This window comes from Asterias amurensis, chromosome 20, assembly GCF_032118995.1.
Source record: "Asterias amurensis chromosome 20, ASM3211899v1".
Taxonomy (NCBI): domain Eukaryota; kingdom Metazoa; phylum Echinodermata; class Asteroidea; order Forcipulatida; family Asteriidae; genus Asterias; species Asterias amurensis.
The window spans coordinates 5439687-5460091 of record NC_092667.1 but is presented as its reverse complement, the minus strand read 5'-3'; the positions used below and the strand labels follow the sequence as shown (position 1 = coordinate 5460091).

General features: G+C 40.6%; 1 protein-coding gene across 1 annotated transcript; it reads left to right on the top strand.

Moving 5' to 3' along the window:
- Positions 1-3848: 3848 nt before the first annotated feature.
- LOC139952550 (cerebral cavernous malformations protein 2 homolog) lies at positions 3849-13208 on the top strand. The gene is made up of 11 exons (XM_071951718.1): positions 3849-4025; positions 4925-5128; positions 5389-5472; positions 6044-6142; positions 6676-6763; positions 7393-7448; positions 7779-7902; positions 8506-8563; positions 9245-9338; positions 10076-10214; positions 10840-13208. Exons 1-11 carry the CDS (start codon positions 3981-3983, stop codon positions 11106-11108), a joined length of 1260 nt encoding a protein of 419 aa, XP_071807819.1. The 5' UTR covers positions 3849-3980; the 3' UTR covers positions 11109-13208.
- Positions 13209-20405: the final 7197 nt, after the last annotated feature.

Below are 20405 nucleotides of genomic sequence, written 5' to 3'. Positions count from 1 at the left end.
CGCCATGCAATACTGTCCGCTCCGGACACTTTTGCATATGCAATCGGCAGACGTGTACATGGCTGTACATGTGAGCGCGTGAATATTCACACGTATTTTATGATTGCAGCGAATACCCAACGGCCGAACATTTCCCATGTCATTCATGACATGCACTTAGCTTGTAAAAAAATGGCGAACGAGTTCCGTCGACCATGGGCGTTTAATTGCACGGGGGCGGACACAACATGTGCAAATGTGTCCGGGCGGACACAATTGCATTAAGCAGCAGCGTCCGGGCGGACACGATTGCTTATGCAAAACCGTCCGGCGAACATTATTGCATATGCAATCATGTTCTCCGGATAGTATTGCATAGAGGACATTGACACCGCCCCTTCCTCCATTTAAACTCTAAGCCACGCCCACCCACTGTTGTTGTTTTTTTTCTTTTCATTTCATGGTCTACCATTATGTTATTCATTATTTGTGTTCTCACTTTCTCGCGACATTTCTACCGTCAGCAACAACTCAGAAGAAAAAAAGCAGGAGCACATCAATAAACAAAAAACGACATTTTTAAGGTCCGCAAAATAATTTTCATTATTTAGTTTTCTTTCCCCGTGATTTAATTTATAGTTTCACTGTTAGACATTCATTGCACATCTAATTCATTCATCGTTTTGCTTCGTTTTGCTTATTGTTCGGTTTAACTTTTAACAAAATAAACTAAAAGTGATTCATTTTGACACATACTTCAATCGCTCCATATCGCTGGAAAATCTCCAGATTTATCGTGTAAAACTGAAAAGAAAGCTCCCACAAACTTATTTTCATCTGCACTCTCACGTTTTCCCCCTCAACAGTGTTGTGGATGATGGAACCTTGCAAGTAAATCGGGGCTCCCCGCCCGCCCCTCACATTTTATTCCAGGACAAGCGCGGGGCTAATTAACATAAATGTGCGTATTTAAGACGCAACACGCACACTGTAAGCCAATCAGGGGCAATCTCTTCTTGCCTTGGTATTAAACAATGGGTACGTCGACCTATAGGTGAATGTGAGAATTACTGTCAAGGCCCTTTCCCACCCTTCGTATTCCAAACTCCCTTGCGGACATTTATACGGAAAAGGCATCACGAAGTAAATGTATTTTGCTCCGTACCACGACGTTCCACTCCGTGGACTGGTACCGGGTGATACCACTGCTTGCCCCCCCCCTCCCCCCAATGACCTTCTGCTCAAATCGTGTCCAAACACGTTCACTCGTAAGTTGATATCACCAGAGCAGGGTAAATTAAATTATTAAAAAATAAGAATTGCAACTTTGCATGGTGATAGTAAGGTTTGCGGTAACATGGAGTGATGTATTTTCCGCACTCCGTACCGACGACGTTCCACTCCGTGGACTGGTACCGGGCGATACCCAAGCTTGCACCCCTTGGCCTTTCTGCTCAAATCGTGTCCAAACACATTCACTGAACCATTGGGTTAAATTTATTTAATAATAAGTAGAATTTCAAACTTTGCATGGTAGAAATACGGTATAGTTAAAGGCACTGGACACCTTTGGTAATTGTCTCAGACCAGTCTTCTCACTTGGAGTATCTCAACATATGCATAAAAAACAAACCAGTGAACATTTGAGCTCAATAGACCATGTGAACCTTGTTTACAATAAGTGTGGCCTTGTACATTCTTTCAGTATTCTGGCAGGCAAGATACTACACTGGTCCTATATGGGAAAGTTGAAAGTTTGTATCATAATTTCCACATAAAACCAAGAGGTATGACAGTAAATCTGGTCAAGTTTTGAGATGTGCCCCCTTTCGTCATATCAAAATTTGATGAGAATTGGACAGTGCAATCTCCATAGAATATAAGATTTCATGTTTTCTAATTCCATTTGGCTGTGTACAAATCACGCCTGCATGAAGTACAGGCTCTGTGGCTCTTTTGTAAACTGTGATGTCACAGGTCACATCGTCTGTTGATCGTCAACGTCGCGAAAGAATAATACAAGAAAAAATGCTCTTTTCGCACAAGTTAAGGGCTTTTATAGAGCTTAGCTGATCGAGGTCTCAAATTTAATTCAAATATTTCAGTGATAAATTCCTCCTTATCAAAAACTACGTTACTTCAGAGGGAGCAGTATCTCACAATGTTTTATGCCATCAACAGCTCTCTCCATTGCTCGTTACCAAGCAATGTTTTTTGCCAACAGTTATTTTGAGTAATTACCAATAGTGTCCAGTACTCTAATTGAGTTGGGAGTAGTGCTAAAAAGAACTGTTCGTTTCAATTACACGTTTCGACCAGTAGTACTAGTATGCTCTGATCGTTTTCTGGAGAAAGTCAATATATTTACACTCAAAACAGTTTTCTCCTAGTTTGTATTTATTTCGCCCTTGACTTTTTTGGTGCGGTGCATACTTTGGCTTCGTTGCAACACGTCTTGCAACAACAAGTAATTTGTTCTTATGTAGATAGAGTACACGTTCAGTGAGATCTTTTCGTTGGTACGTCAGAGTTTATCCTTTTGTTGGGTAAATTATTGTTTGTCCTTCCCAGTATTAACTTCTCGTACTTGAAAAAGACCCAATTAAGAAAATAACCCAACATGATTATTCATTGTCTTGTTTCGTTCGTTATTTTTTCACTTGTTCCTTTTGTTTTGTCACGGGAAAACCGACCTAGATATTCCCTTAAAATTTAAAACGGTTAATCTACACATACAAATGATGACAACAAGTGAACCATCGTTTCATGATTTTGTTTTGCTTTAATAAATTTCTCCATAAGTGTATAACAGAAATATTACGATTATAGAAAATCATTTCTAAAATTGTTTGGCCAGTAATTATGACTGGTACTATAGAATAATAATGTTGCATAATATCAAGCAATGATAAAGAATATAATACTAATAAAGTAATCTACGGATTGTTTTTAAAGCAAACGCTGGGTCGTGGGTTCGAATCCTAACCACAAAAATATCTGTGAATTGTTTTTGTGTTTTCCTTCCGGAAATCAATGAGTGCACAGTGTTTATAACATATGACGCTATCCCAGCCCCCCCCCCCTCCCCCAGAGAGAGGTATAAACATGTAACTTGCAATTAGAAGCCGTTCTGTGTCCCCAAAACGTATGGAGAACACAGGGTGCCAGGCTAGGTTGTTGTGCATTTTGACCAGTTGCTGAGTCAGCCTGACCAAGGTGGGTCAGAGCTGACCTAGAAATGAGTCAGGCCCTCTGGCACCCAGTTCAATCCTGAAAGTTACAAACAAAAATCCAGACTTTTTAACAAACTTAAGGGCCCAACTTTGTAGAGCTGCTTAAATGCAACAATTAGCTTAGTACAACATGTATGAAGGTAACGGCTTTTTTTATAGCGCCTGTGAGTGGTAGGCCTATCCTGCTTTTTGTTGATTAGCACAAGTTTTTTACGCAACTTTTTCTGTTTTAAACAGCTCTGTGAAGTTGGGCACAGTTACCGAGTCAACCTGAACCTTCAATGTATCAAGGTATTGGTCAGCCCCCCCCCCCCCCCCCCCCCGATACCCCGATTCATTCATCGTTTTGCTTCGTTTTGCTTATTGTTCGGTTTAACTTTTAACAAAATAAACTAAAAGTGATTCATTTTGACACGTACTTCGAGCCTCTGATCTACACACAAAAATAAACATTGGGAAATTCACTGGTCCCGTACCCTTCAAGTACCAGTTAACACAGTAGTGTGTGTATGTGTGTTTATAAAGCCTTTACGAAATTACGGCTTCTGTTTTGGATTCTTGAGTGCGTACATGCAAATAATTCGAAACAACCGCGGGGCCGAACCCAAAGCCAAAGCCGTGGTTTCGAAAAGGGCTTATAACAACATTTACAGCAGACGACGCGCGACATCGGTAGGGCAACTGTGGGCCACAATTTTCCAGATAAATTATGTATTTTAGAAGGGAAAACACACACTCAAGTACTCCTTGAAGTCGAAATTACATGCCATGGGTATGGAAGAAGAAATTGTTCCAAAAGCTTCGTCGAAAAAGGTGAGGAAAATATTATTTTGGTGTGTTTTCAGCCTCGACTCTCGACGATTATTCGATATAAAAACAAAATGGCCGCTTTACATTGAAGCCCGTAAGTGTAAAACAACATTCACAAGTTCAACGCGTATCACTTTTGTGTAGTATTTGGAGACTAGAAAATATCTGCATTCGGAAGTTAAATAACAAAGCTAGGCACGGTATGTGTCAGATATTACGGGTTGGCCATTTAAGTTAACGAACAAAGCGACCACACCCAACTGCTTTATCAACAGTTACCGTTGCTCAGACTGCATCTGTTTCGTGAAAAAATATTTGACATCTGAAATGAGACCTTGACGAGAATGTTTTGAAGGATTATGACAATGGGGTTTTAGCAATGCTGTTACCATATAATGGTTGTGCTTTGTTGAAAGGTTTGGTAGTTGGGTTAGCAAAAAATAATTGTTTTCCCGATTTTTCAGATCAACAAACTTTACTGTTTGTCAAATTCACTTGTTAAGTTGTCGTTTATTCGTAACTTGTTAAGCCTTGGTGATTAGTGGAGTAGGTTACGCCTCAAATAGTTGCGAATTTGACACTTGTCACAACTTATTTTTAACTCCCAAGATGCATTGCATTTTTTGCGGCATATTGTTTGCCGCGGCGCAGGCACAAAATAGTAAAATTTGTGCTGAAAACGATTAAAAGGTTGTGTCACTGATGCTTGATGTGTTTCATAAGTAATTTATGTTGTTATGAGCGACACATTGGTTCACCAAACAGGGAGTTGCAACTTTTCTTTAAGTAGTCACGGCGCGACTATTTTGTTTGTAGTCATGGTTGACACGATCGACTCGACTACGCAGTCAATAGTCTTGACGATCATAACATTGTCGTACTTTATGTTTTGTCATCATCAGCAAGGAGGGCTAAAGGGTCTTTTCAACAAAGACAAAGACAAGGGTCGTGCTCCCAATCGAGGCTCCCAGGAAAATCCTGTGCAGTTGCAGCATCACAGCATGCCGGAAAATCGGCGAGCTTTAAAGACTGCCGAGCTCACTCCCCCTGAGTACAAGGTTGATCCACAGCTACTTATCGATAGCTTCATCGAAATTGCAATCAAGGTATTTCTATTAAACAAAGTTAACACTTTAAAAAAAAAATTCCCCCATCATTTTCTCGCAACTCCAATGACGAATTGAGCTCAAATTTTCACAGGCTTGTTATTTTATGCTTGTGATGATGGGATACACCAAGTGAGGACACTGGTCTTTGACAATTACCAAATGTGTACCTTCCCTTTAACTATTTGATGCATAAATACCATCAGTTGGTAAGTTGTTTGCAACAGCTAATTCTATTTTTCATTAATTTGTCTCTTCAGTTTCTAGGCATTATACCCAAGGTGTCCTATGGTCTGGATCCAACAAAGAGAACTGAGCTGCTTCGAATCGTTGATAAAGCCAAGGTAATAATAATAATAATACTGTGTTCTGATACTATAAGTTATCACACAAGCGTGAGTGGAATACGGAAAAATATAGCGCTTCTGCGTCCAAGGCCGAGTTGGATATGGGACGCAGATGCGGTTTAGTTTCCGTATTTCCACGAGCGCGCGTGTGATAACGTATTTATCTTCAAGTAAACTTGGCGCGTGACATAGAACACACAAGACGCATGGTAGTGATATTAGCCGTGCAGTATAGGTTTTTATCACCACTCCATTCTGCGAATCTGATTGGAGGATTAGCGCGTACTTGAAGATAAAGCGCTTTATCACATCCCTAAGGGCATATCAAATCGCTCAGTATTCTGTCCTGCAAGTTTTGTGGAGCTACGTTTTTGAAGTATGAGACCTACTCCTTTAAAGCACCATGTAATGGTTTACAAAGTGCTGTGGTGCAATATGCAGCCGTTCTAACAATAAGTGCACTGGGTTCTTTTAAATTCTGTACGACAACCCCAAACCCACCCCTAACCTCAAAACCACAATCCTCTTACCCCTCACATATTTTTGTCTTTTTCTCTTTTGTATGAAGAAACAAGGCTTGCTTCCATGGAGCACCAGAGAGACCAAGTATGATGCAATCTTATCCGTATCAGCCAGACAGATGAAAATAGTCAGGAGAGATGGTGAGGTAAGCACTTGTAGCAGTTGGTCATACTACTAAGTAAATGCCATATAATAATAGTGGCTTCTTATATCGTGGATTCATATTGACGCTCTCAAGGCACTGTAACATACAGTACTTTCCTGCAAGGTATGACAGACTACATTTGAATTATGAGATATACTCCTTTTACATAGCACAATGTAACGCTTTACAAGGTGATGTGGCGCATTATGCTGCCAATCAATCAAGAAAAATCAGCGCGAACCCCTTTCTCTTTTTAATAAGTGCAGAGGGTTGTTCTTTTACATGCAGTGCACAAAATACAGGACTAGCCGCTTTATGTCCTATTCGAAGGACGGAGCATTATGGTTAAGTGTATTGCTCAAGGTGTCTCGGCTTGGACTCAAAGCCACACCCTGCTGATCAGAAACATCAGAGCTTCCGTCTGGTGCTCTTAACCGCTTAGCCATGATACGCCTCGATGCAAATCAGTTTTCAAGATTGCTCTCACAGTCCAGGAACTTGACACTAATAAAGTTTTGTTAACCACCCTTTAGGAGACGTTAGTGAGGCTTCCTATCCATGACATTGCTGCAGTGAGTTACATCAGAGACGACGGTCAGCACCTCGTCGTTTTCAAAATCGGTGAGTCTTGATCTAAAATTCGGAAGACTCGACCCAGATCTCTCTCTCCCTTATCATCATTATCATGTCGGTTTTGAGGCCATTGTCCAGTCTATCCGGGTCGGCCTGCTTTCTCCCTATGGCTCTCCTCCACCTTGCCCTGTCCATCGCTTCCTTTGCATCGACTCCAAGCTGTGTATGTCATTTGACACTGAGCTCTGCCAGGTCTTGCGCGGTCAGCCAGAATGTTGGTACACGTCTTGACCCAGATGGCATTTGCCTTTCTCTCCATCACATGACCCAAACCACCTAAGCCTGTGCCTCCTCAATACGGTGCGGATCCCCTCCACTCCGACTCTCCTCCACTCCGACTCTCCTCCTCAGTTCATCACTTGACAAAAGTCATGCATATAGATATTTCTCCAGCTGTCACAAACCCAGTGTCCCTTCTTAGTAGATTAACATAAGTGTGGTGCCCTTTGACCTCTTTAAGCTCAGCCATGCTTAGGCTCTCAGAGGACAAGCTTGCTTGCTTGGAAGCTCAGGGTGGCGATAGCAGTGCCCTGCAAACCACTAAGCTTGGGGAACTCGAGATAGAGATATGAGTTGTGAAATAATTACTGTATTAAAATTCATTTTTATTCTCACAGCAAGCGACAGCCAGCAGGAGGAATGTAAGCTGGTTGTGTGTGAGTGCCACTCGAAGGTACGTGGTATTTATAAAAAAAGTAACTTTTTAGCACTCTGTTAACAAAACGCTCACTGAACAATACACTCCAAATGTGAAATTAGATTATTTATTTCTCATCAAATATGACATTCCGGACAGAAATATTTCAAGGGATTTTTTCTACTATCATCATCATTAGAACGTGTAAGTTTGATGTAAATATGCGATCTTACACAAGTTTTTTTCTTACCAATTCTATAATATTTCTTTTAACTGTGTAATGTAAGTTAAATCTGTGGACGTTTGTGTTTGTGTCGTACAAAAAGTAGCCAAACCCTTTAAATATTTCTGTGATTGTCGTAACAGGAAGGTGCAGATGGAGTATGCGCGCTGTCACAACAAATCTTCTACCTAGTTTACACTGAACTCACAATGAAATACTTTGATCAAAGTATCATAAGGGCAGCGAGGAACACATCTCTAGGCAGTGGTAAGTCATTCACCATAATTGCTTCTCATCACCCAGGGGTATAAATAGATACCTGCGAGGGTAGAGGTTGATACTGTGTTTGAAAAAGCCTTTACATCACCATGGTAGCCTGGGACTGTATACAATACTGTACACACTACTTGGCCACGACACACTACTACGCAGTGTGTCGTGGCCAACGACAGACTGCTACGCAGTGTGTCGTGGCCAAGTGGTTGCGTTCACCAGATTCAAGCTCTTGTGTTTCTGTTCAGCATAGTGTGGGTTCGAGTCCCGATCGTGACACTTTTATCCCTGAGCAAGACACTTTACTATAATTGCTTCTCTCTACCCAGGGGTAAATGGGTACCTGTGAGGGCAGAGATGGTTTGTGTGATTGATTTAGCTCAGTGTGCTCATATTTGTTGCACAGGGTGTATACTCCCTAGGGAGCTAAGATGGTTTAAGGAATGAGTTAAATGGCCCATTGACCAGTGGTAATAATGTTGGAAGCGCTTTTAGATGCCCTTCGGGTGTGTAAACTGTGATTATAAAAAACGATCATTATTTTTATTATATTGAATATGTGTTTGCCCTAATGTATTTTGATGTTTTTGTCAACAGTGTCAAGAAGTGTTGTAAGTAGAACACCGCTAGATCTAGATGTCTTCCAACCTCCATCGTAAGTTTACAAATCAATTACTTTTGTTTGTTTTTTTGGGGGAAATAGAATTAGCTGGTGTAAAGTGCTTACCAACCAAAAGGACCTATGGTATATAAGAAGAACAAGTAGTTAATGGCCTGACATTTGAACCTTAGCAGAGTCTTTCTTGGATGGGCCATAACTCCATAGGTCCTGTGTTCTGTGTAAACTTAAAGGGAAACGGCTCGCCTTGAGTTCCTGGTTTGATTGGCTGCATATTGCACCACAGCACCTTGTAAACCATTACATATTGCTATGAAGGAATAGGTCTCATACTTCAAAAACATAGCTCCACAAAACTTGCAGGAAAAAAAATACGGATTGCTTAGACACATCCCTAGGGGTGTGATAAGGCACTATGTAAGAACCTTCTGTTATTAATATTATCATATATTATCATTTAATATATGTATTCTTTTGGTTTTACCCAAATACACCAATGTGTGTTAGCACTGTATCTGTGGAAAAAAAAAATCACAGGCATATTTCTCGGGTGGGATTCAAACCCACAACCTTTTCAATTCTAAAGCAATGTCATACCAACTAGACCATCGAGATTGCCCGATAGCATGAGGCAGTCAATATTATCATTATAAATACAATAAACCATTTTTTGAGATTCATTTATCAACTGTTTGATTTGATGTGCATTTATTACAGGCCTGACCCAAGCTCACCCGCAATGAGGCAAAGCAATAGCATGGATGATCTCAGTGTGACAGCCAAGTTCCTACTACAGGAGTATATAGAAGTGGTAAGAGTCAATAAAACCATCCCCAGTCCAACCCCATGCCTCCAGTCCTCCGGAAAGATTGTGGTGTGTCATGGCCCAGCGGTTAAGAGCATCGGACTCAAGCTCTCGGTCTCGGTTGTGACACTTGTCTCCTTAAAGGCAGTGGACACTATTGGTAATCACTCATAATAACTATTATCATAAAACGGTAAACCTTACTTGGTACATGCTATGGGGGGAGGTTGATAGTATAAAGCATTGTGAGAAACGGCTCCCTCTGAAGTGAAGTAGTTTTAGAGAAAGAAGTAATTTTTAACGAATTTGATTTTGAGACCTCAGATTTAGAATTTGAGGTCTTGTAATCAAGCATCTGAAAGCATACAATTTCGTGAGAAAGGGTGTTTTTTCTGTTCGGCGACCAATTAAGCTCAAATTTTCACAGGTTTGTTATTTTATGCGTTGAGATACACCAAGAAGTGAGAAGACTGGTCTTTGACAATTACCAGTAGTGTCCAGTGTCGTTAAGCAAGACACTTAACCATGATTGCTTCGTAAAAGTAGTAATGCAAACAGCTTTTTACCAAAGTCTCTTCACCATGAGGCTCGCGGCAATACCTCCATGATTTAGGTTGAGGTTGATATCGATGCCTCAGTGAAGTATTAGGCCTGAGTAAAAATTTTGAATATTATTATTATGGAACCATCCATCTATAGTTTATACTGAAATGTTTGTTGAATTTAATGTTCTCGTTGCTCAGCTTCGAAGTAAACTAACATCCGATGAGCTGCAACAATTCGCATTGATTCTGCGTGACTACAGACAGACGGGGTCCATCAAGGACTTCTGTAAAAAGCTCCAGACCCTCTATGGACCGGAACGGAAGCTCCTCTTCCCAGGTAAAAACTCGAACATATTTAAGTAGGATTTGAAACTTTGCATGGTGGAGATAAGATATAGAAGAGTTTGCGGTAACACCATGTAATAACAATCTCTAAACCCCCAACTCATTTAGAGATTGTTATTACATGGTGTTACCGCAAACTCTTCTATATCGAACATATTTGTTCATTTATTCCTTCGTTATTTTTATTTTTTTATTGTGGTTGCCCTCAGGAAAAAGAGTAGTTTAAAAAGGGCTGTAAATGTGGGAGGAAAACCTCGGAGAGCTGTTGACAGTACAAAACATTGTGAGAATCGGCTCCCTGTAAAGTGTGTAGCTTTTGAGTAAGAGGTAATTTCTCACTCAAATATTAAAAGACTTCAGGCCTGAAGCCTTCTTTAGGCATCTGAAAGCACACAAATTTGTGCAACAAGGGTGTTTTTTCTTTCATTATCCTCTTGGAACTTTGATGACCAATTGGGTCAAAAGTTTCACAGATTTGTTATTTTATGCACATGTTGGGATACACCAAGTGAAAATACTGGTCTTTGAAAATTACCAAAGGTGTCCAGTGTCTTTAATTGGTGACACACGTAATGTAAAGCCTGATTATTCTATCTTTTACTTTCAAATTATCTCAGGGATGAGACCCTACATCCCCGAGAAGGATATCGACTATTTTGAAAACGTCTTGGAGCGAATGGGTGTCCAAGACGTCGCAGCCAACAGCTACTACTACACGAGTCCGCAACGTTCAAGACGCACCAACAGCGAGGCTTCGTCATCCATTGGTGGATTCGACATGGGCTTGTACAGCCACTCCATCATGTCGGAGAGAGACGAGCTAGATCGAGCTTTACAAGATATCTCTAAAGAGGTGGAACACCTGGAAACAAGCGTTGACTCGTGAGCAGTGACTCACAAGTTATGATGACTCACATATAAGAGACCCAAAGACACATGTGAGTTTTTTACTCTATTGGTTACTGTTTGGTTATTGTTTGCAGTTTATTTGTTGGATGGAGGAACCACTGGAATAGAGCGTTGAACTCACGAGTTTAAGACTCCAATGGCCTGATGACAAAATGAGTTTTTACTACTCTTAAAATTTGAGTCTGTACTACTTATTGGATAACAAGGTCACGCAGTTGTTTACGTCTGGTTTTATATTAATCGCAGCGTATTGGTGTATTCAGGAACATTTAGAAACGAGTATTGACCCACGAGTAGACTACTCATGAGCGTTGACAAGAAAATGAGTTATACTCTTTGTGTGTTGATCTCAGTGTATTTGTCGGATGATGGAACACCTAGAAACTCACAAGACCTGATGAGTTTTCACTTTTTGATGAGGTTATACTCACTGAGTTGTATATAAGTGATATTGTTTGCAGTATATTTGTCAAGAAAGTGGAGACCTAGAGTAGAAACTCGTAAGCGATATTATGTGAGTATATTTTGAGAATACGGATTACTCAGGCGGATTACTCAGTCGCTCCAAAGTTGTGACGAACGGACGATCTATTCGCAAGAAACTCGTAATGATACCGAGCGTTGAAATTTGGCTCACACTGGATTTCTGATCGGATTTGCGCAGTTGTCGTCTGAGTGATGCTTACAATGTACAGGGATTCAACTCCGGAAACAACTCATATAGTCAGTCCCCCCTCAATTACTCAGTCCCCCCAACAGAGATAATCAGGGCCTAATATTATAGCGCTGCTTAAATACACTGGACACTATTGGTAATTGTCAAAGACCAGTCTTCTCACTTGGTGTATCTCAACATATGCACAAAATAACAAACCTGTGAAAATTTTAGCTCAATTGGTCGTCGAAGTTGCGAGATAATAATGAAAGAAACAAAACACCCTTGTCACACGAATTTGTGTGCTTTTAGATAATTGATTTTAATGTTTTATACTATCAACCTCTCCCCATTACTTGTAACCAAGTAAGGTTTTATGCTAATAATTATTTTGAGTTATAACCAATAGTGTCCACTTCCTTTAAGGTAATGGACATTTTTTGGTAATTGCTCAAAATAGTAAGGGTGTTTTTTTCTTTCATTACTATCTTGCAATTCGAAGACCAATTGAGTCCAAATTTTCACAGGTTTCTTTCTTTATGCATATGTTGAGATACACCAAGTGAGAGGACTGGTCTTTGACAACAACCAAATGTGTCATCTGTCCAGTGCCTGTAAGAAACAATAGAGCCAAGCACAACAAAATAATAAAGGTTATAGCCTAAATACCATTCTACATGCGCTATTTGTAACTAGTATTCTGATAATTTTTGCTTTAATAGCCGGATCTTGTTTATAAGCAATATTTGCCGCTTAAGCAACTCTATGAGATTGGACCCTGGTTTCATCACAGAACTGCTTTTCAGGATACCAGCCACAAATGGACTGGGTATTTTGGCTGGTAACTTTAGTCTAGGAAGCAAAAACAAAAACCTGCTTAGCAATTTATAGGTGTAAGGGTAAAGCTAAATTAATTTTGATAAGCTCACTATTGATTAACTTTGTGCTGAGCAACCAATCCTGGAGAGAAATCTTTCCCTCTGAAATACTGTCGAAGTAGGCTTTAAAATCCCCACAAAACAATGCTTCATTAGAACAATAAACCTTAAAATTTCTCGCAATTGGTGGCAGCTTAATGTATGCGCACACGGCTACGGACGAACTGATTCACTGACAGGATGACATCAATTACACCCAAGATGGCTGTCTGAAATACTGTGGAGTATGCAGCACCGGCAACCTGTAACTATCTGAACTCCTGTGGAGTATGCAGCACCGGCAACCTGTAACTATCTGAACTCCTGTGCAGTATGCAGCACCAACAACCTGTATGCCTGAATGTTTAAGGATTATCCAGCATCACGTTAAGAATTTTTGAAGAAAAATGCAAAAAACGAATGTCATGGATATGATGTATTTATAAAACAATGTGTATATATTCTAGTTTGTAATAAATTTGTTCATTCGTTTATTCACTGTTTACCAATGACTGCCAATTGTCTCAATTATTTTGGTTTAGAAACTAATAATGGAGAATATTTTTGTGTTCAAGTAACTACCTTTAAGTACTTTGACCCAATAAAATGGCCCTCTCTGAGTAGATACCCCACCAGAAACCCTACCCCCCCTCCATTTCCTTTTATAAAAAGCTAAGATTGTGGTCTTAACAGGTGATCAGTCGTAATTACAATAAAGTAATATCTGACGGCTCTAAAGATGAATTTTATTGCTTAGTAACCACCCCCGGGCCCCTGGTCACCTTGAATCCCAATTTATATATCGAAGTACTCTTAAACCCCCGACTAGTCCGGTGTCCCAGGGAAATATGTCGGCTGGAGATTATTTCCCCTATTGTGGGCTGAAGGAGGATGATTCAACAGAGGGCGCTATCAGAAGTAGTTTGTACGCAGTTTGCCGGCCATATGGGAGACATAATCCCCTGCAACACCGGCAACGATCAAGCACAAGTACGAGAAAACATTCTTTGCAGCTCAGAAAAACCTTCAATCCCAACACATAATTAAAAAGTCATAAAAAGCCAGGCATAAAATTGTATGACCACCAGCCCCTGTGTTCTCTAACCCCCCTGTGGAGCCCAGTTAATCTCCCGCTCTTGTTCCTGGTGTCTGAATAAGTAGAATAATGGTGCAATGAGATGAACAATAAGCCATGCATCATGATCTCCTCTTGCGCGCGAGCGGGCACATCACGGGCACGCGAATGGGGGTACGAGGCGCGCGAGCACCGCCGGTGATTCGGGCCGATGACTCCGGACATTAGCTTCGTGGTCAATGACCGTCTTGTGTCAATAAAGCCGGCGATAAAGCAAACATTATTAGAAGACTATTGAATAGAAAGATCATTAAAATGTGGGGTTTATATCCCAGTTTATGAGCTTAATGGCTTATAGCTGAACTTCCAGGTGCAATCTTGAAATGTTGGCGTCTAATTATAAGGAGTATCAATCGAAATTTAAATGAGGTTTCTTTTTCTTCTTTTTGCTGGTAAGACGTAACTATTAATTTAGACGTCTGATATTCGGGCGGTTCGGGCATCGGCTTTGTAGCGATGTGCATGCGCTTGCAAGAGAAGTATATGGTGTTCATGCTCCAAGTTTTAACCATTGGAAAACAATTTATAGCTTTAAAGACACTGGATACATTTGGTAAATTGTCAAAGACCAGTATTCTCACTTGGTGTTAGATATAGGCCCTACCCCAACATATGTATAAAATAACAACCTGTGAAAATTTTTACTCAATTGGTAATCGAAGTTTCAAGAGAATTGTGAAAGAAAAAACACCCTTGTTGCACAAATTTGTGTGCTTTATTTAAGATGCCTAACAAAGTTATGAAAGACTTCAGGCCTGAAGCCTTTATATTTGAGTAAGAAATGACCCCTTTCTAAAAAAAACTAAAAAAATAAATTAAAAAAAAACTAAAAACAAAAACTACATAACTTCAGAGGCAGCCGTTTCTCACAAAATATATAATATTTTTAATTTATTTATTAATTTCTTTTTACCAAACCAATCCACAATCGTTCTGACAAAATGTAATTACTCATGGCAACGTCAAAATAAAGTCGAAAAAGAGGAAAAAACAGATACAAAGAAAGGGACGCTGTGCGTAATTGTTCATGTTTATTTTTAAGTCCAGCGTGTGTCACTCAGTCCCTATCACCATATGAGGCCGTCCGTTCGAATGATTGGATTAGTGACTTAGAATATAAATCAGATAGTGGCATTGAAAACGTCTTCTTATTCAATAAATAAAAAGACACGTCAACTGCGCATCACTGATTCCCTAAACAAGTCCAGTTTTTATCGCCATCTCGTGAATCTACTCGCCTTTGTGCTGTTAAGCCGCAACGGCGTATAAACTGGGGGATAACTTATCAGCTCTATCCCCGTCCTTCAACCCCCCCCCCCCCTCTCCAAATCCAGAACCAGTTTTCAGGAAACCGCATCTTGTTTTGTTTTGTTTGGTCGCCGAAAGAAGAAGGCAATCGCGGAAGGGACACCTGGTAGTTTCAAAGAGTTATTTTTCATTATCATAATAATTAGACTTAATTGATCTGGATGGGTGATGGGGGCTTTATTACATGACTACGAGCTGGAGGCTGTTGTCCGGCTCGGGGAGGGGCTACCGACCGGGGTGGAGGGAGCTTGGTGACGGGGTTACTGAGTCCAAGTGAAAGGTCGCTCTCTCGGTGTTAAACGGCCACCACTCGTATCACAAAATTACCTCTCGGACAAAATTATGTGGACTTAAATTCATCCCGGTGTCGGGTTGACTTTCCAAGTGTATGGCTTTGTTAATGGTTCCGTGACTCTTGTAGAAAGGCTATGAATACAGCTCGATGTCTCAGCTATATTTGAACATGTTCACAAGCTTAAAACCATGGAGGTAGACTCTTTAACCACTGATCCTAGCTATTTGCTTAAACTGATGATGACAAAACGGATCCGGTAAAATTGCGAGAAAAGCGAAAGGTCCTCATTTTGCTTGTGTGTACAAAACCAACGGGGATGCCGCTTAAAAAGTCCAAACAATGGGGGAAAGATCTCGATTTACGGTATTTATAAGCATGTGTGTGTACATCTGTGGCAGGGGATTCAGTGTTCCCCCCCCCCCCCGGCTAAACAATGAGGCGAATATGTAGCGCCCTCTTTTGAATCAACCTCATCCAGGCCTAATTTTACTCGAACAAAGTCTACACCCTGATTAATAAAACCTTTGTACCCAAGTTATTGCATATATATGACCCCCTCCTCCACCCCACTGACGAAACCCCTGACCCCCCCCCCCACCCTCCATGTGACCCACACTACCACCCCCACTGCAAAAGGTCCTCTCTTACGGTGCTGTATACCCAAAACCTGTCTGTATATTTGCGGGTAAGGACATTGGGCCAGTCTAACCTAACCTTGGCTTTGCTTCATCATAGAGGGCGTAAGGTGTCGACTTCGCTGAGTTGTTTGAAGACTGTACCCATCCATACGCGGATATAAAGACAGGTAATAGTTTGATATGTATACACTTCTACGTCGGATTTAACTGCGAATCTCCACGATCTTGAAGGCATGTAAATGAATTCGAGGTCAAAGGTTATTATGGACGTGGACTCAAGGCAGATATCAGGCGTAACTTTGACGTCAGGTGATCAGGTTAAGTAATGTGATCAGGTTAAATAATGTGCATCACACTGTGTCTCCCAAGTCTTCTAAACATTTAAACACCCCTGCACGGCTAAACTGACCAGACTCCTTCATGAGAAAATGTTTTTTCTTTAGGGCCATCGCAGTTTGATCCTTTAAGAAATGGGTATATAGCACGAAAAAGTATAAACAGCAATGAAGCAATTTTGAAATTTTAAAATTTGATTTTTATTATATTTCGTAGTTTGACTTGACAGGGGCTTAATGTCTGTGGCAGCCATTTTGAACATTTGAAAGCTGCTTATTAATATTAAATTACATACTTTGTGTAGAACAATAAATTATAGTTTGACTAAACATGTGCATTGCTTTTCATTCATATGCCCCCACCCAGTTGTAACTGATTGAATTTGGCATTATGGTTTTATTCAACAAAAACACCAACACGTGGGTGTTGATTTCTTGGAAGGCCAGCTCGCCCCAATAACCCTGCCGTCGTTCGGCGCTCTCCGCCCACGTCTAAACCCGAGCCACTGCGGGTGGTGCAACACGATCCGACGGAGTGTACTCGGACACCATGCGTGCACGAAGTCTGTTTAAAGTTAAGTACTGTCACGAGCATTTAAAAGCTTTCTTTTGAAGATGAGCAGAGTATACTTTTCGAAACGTCGATATCACACAGGCTCTTTTTAGAGCCAACACTCCCACTAAAAAGACTTACACATGGTAGTACCAGCAAGTTTAGTTTCTTCCTATTTATCCACACCATGCAAAGCTTCAAACAGTACTCATTTTAATCTATTGGTTCATCTAAAACCAAATAATGCTTTAGAAGTTCTGTATGAACTTTTTGTAGATTTTTGATCTATATGCTGAAGTAGTTCTTTTAAATGAATGTAATTCTATGTCATTTAAACTTATTGATTCGTCTAAAACCATGCTTTAGTAGTTCTTGTCCGGTTTCTTGGAGTCCAGTTGGTTGTTTTGCATGCCCACCTGTTGTCATGCTTCCTTGCTAGGAAACATGCCTATATCCACTTCTTTGATTTAATGGACTTAATGCACTCTTGATTTCTTTCATAGTTCCTCAATTGCCTTATGTTGCATGGCCTTTAAGATATGAAAACCTGGTGTATACGCAGAACCAATGTCACGGAGATACTACGTTTTTTGATGGGAGCTTTTCGTGCGATTAACGACATTGGACAATGGGGATCATCGTCGTTCATTGACACGATTTGTCGCGCTGGAGCAAACTTAAATTTAATAGGGTCGACTTTACGACTTTACGGCTTGACTGAATAAATTTGGGTGTTCGGGTAGAGAAAATATGGATAAAAGAAAAACCCCAACCAGCAAATGTTTTTTGTTGGGTTGGAAGGCCAGTCCCGTCTGCCGCATTTCGCTCCGCTCTCCCCCGCGACGCACCGCGGTGCGGCGCCACATGATCCAAATTGTTCCCCGGACATTGGGCGTACGAGGTGAAGTTGAAGCTATAAAATTTAACAACATGCCATGGGTCATTGTAAACATTCGTGTTAGGTTTTAAAAACGAGGATGTTCTTGAAGGATAATAATATTTACTCTGGTCTTAAATTTATGGTTATCAAGGTCACCAGAACATCGATTGAAGAAAGACCTTTTGTTCTTCTTTTTTTCTTTTTTTGCATCGTGTACGTTTCTTCGTTTTTCATGTTTCAAACATAGTTAATCCTGAAGACCGTAATGCCCTCGGGCGATATGAGCCGTACGAGAAATGTGATACCACAGCTTATAGACCAATCTGGCGGCTGTGTGTTTGTGGTGGGTGGTGATGTTTAATGTTACCGTACATTAATGCTGACTTGCTTTCTCGGTGTAACAGGTAAAGGAACACGTCGTTGCCTTGGATCGGGTCGAGTTGGTCTTTGGAAAGCGTTCTTTAACCGTTTGTTATCAAATCGATATGGTTAGAAAGATGTTGTTAAAGTAGAATACAATGATCTACACAAATATGCCTCGAAATTGCACGGTTTTCTTTTTACCTCGTCGACTAACACGTTCGGCCATTTATGGGAGTCAAATTTTTGACTCCCATAAACGGCCGACCGTGTGAGTTCGCGACGTAAAATGAAAACCGTGCAATTTTGAGTGATACTTTTGTGGATCATTATATTCTACTTTTAAAACACCTTGCTAACCATATGCATTTCATAACAAACGGTTTCAAACGCTCTCGTCCGATCCAAGGCAACGTGTTCCTTTAAGACACAGGGGTGGATTTCAAAAAGTATTATGACTAGTCTTTTTTTGAGTTAGGACGTGTTACCTAACCTAACTTGTCCTAACTTAGGACTGGCCTTATTAGTTTTCAATAGCTTCTGATGAGTCCTAGGACTAGTCCAAAGTTAGGACTATCTTTGAGAAATCGACCTGATACTTCACAGAGTCTTGCCTCAATGCCCACTGGTCGTTGCCTTGGTGCCCTCTAAATGCTCCAGTAGAAATTTACAATTTCCTCATAGGGAGCCCTTACCTTTACAAAGGAGAAAATGACTTGGTGCCCTTGCCCTTTCAAAAACGAAGCGTACATATATGTGAAATGGTACAAATGCTTCACCCTGGGAAAAAGTGAAACACCTCACCCCTCCACCCTACCCCCCCCCCCCCCCCACCCTACCCTCCCTCCCCAGCCAGCCGCCGGACTTGTTCACACCACCCCTCGACGACGAGCACTCGAATTTCGAGAATTGCGGTTAAACTTTTGTATACGTTGATTGTTTGTAGAGATGGTGCACGTGTTGTACCCTTAACTTCTTGCATGCTGCATGGACTTTACCCACAGAGCGCACTTCAGACCGTGTTTCTCACATTTGTTATAGGTGACGATATTGTATTTCAAGTCGGCTTTGAGAAATGCATGGGAATCAAATAGCAATCTCTACAAAAATTGGTTTATTGGTTTAGTAAAAACATTTCAAAAGTCACAGCAAAACGTCGAATTGTATTTGAATTACAAACATTATAAAATAGTTGTTATGGAACTGTATTCTGATTAGGGATACTACAAGTTTCACGAACTACTAATGGACTCGGTAAAAATTACTTTCGTTTTCGTGGAAAATGTTCAAGGGTTAAGTACTTTGGTCGTGACCCCGCAGAAAATTCCGGATTAATCAGCTTCAATATGGGACCTTTTAGGACGCCAGGTGGCAGCAGACTTACCATGTAAATCCATTGTTCTTCACGTGCCGAGAACAACGTAAACAGTGGACATTTACCTGTACTGGTAAGTCTGCTGGCGTCACCTACCGTTCCAAAGTCTCACATTGTCAATGATTTCGTTTCATAAAAGCTTTTTTATATGTCCTTGACGTAGCATTTTTCTCATGCTCAAAGCCAACTTAGAAAAATTTACCCAGATTATATTGACACGTCATAGAGTGAAATGGAAGAATAACCCATATTAATTGTCTCTCTCCTCCAAATGAAAAAAAAAAATCATCAAATAAAGTCTCCGCAGTGAAGTTAAAAATCAAAACCAACAACCTACCCACTTGTTGGCCGAATAATGTCAACACTTCAGCGGGTGAAAGGACCAAAGTCTACGGCGTTGTTCCCCGGACGGACCCCGGTGCTCGCAAATACCCCTCGGACAAAAGAATAAGCGAACTTTAGTCTATTTTTAAAAATTTGTGCGCGGAAGTTTTTTTTTGCAAAGCGGCTAATTAGTAAAGTAGTCAATCCAAAAATAGACAACCCTTGTAAATGGGGTGGCATGCGTGGATGCAATTACAACAAAACAAGCTCGTTTGAGAATATGCTGACAACTGTAATTAGTTTTAAGTGATTAATTAATGATCATACACCCAGTGAAAACGGTTCACCATTGATAAAAAGTTTACGCTGACGGACGGCTATTTTTAGCATTATGCAAAAAAAAAAAAAAAATAGCCTACAGCTATAGGCCCTAGCTTTCTTTCTTTTTTTTATTCAGAATGTTAATTGTCATCCCTTAGATATATAGGCAAACCGCCGA

Bases quoted from the DNA above. Each gene is read 5' to 3' on its own strand.
- LOC139952550 (XM_071951718.1), top strand. From the start codon at position 3,981: ATGGGTATGGAAGAAGAAATTGTTCCAAAAGCTTCGTCGAAAAAG. The intron at 5,129-5,388 runs GTATTTCTATTA...TTGTCTCTTCAG, and splicing joins TCATCGAAATTGCAATCAAG to TTTCTAGGCATTATACCCAA. The intron at 8,564-9,244 runs GTAAGTTTACAA...CATTTATTACAG, and splicing joins GATGTCTTCCAACCTCCATC to GCCTGACCCAAGCTCACCCG.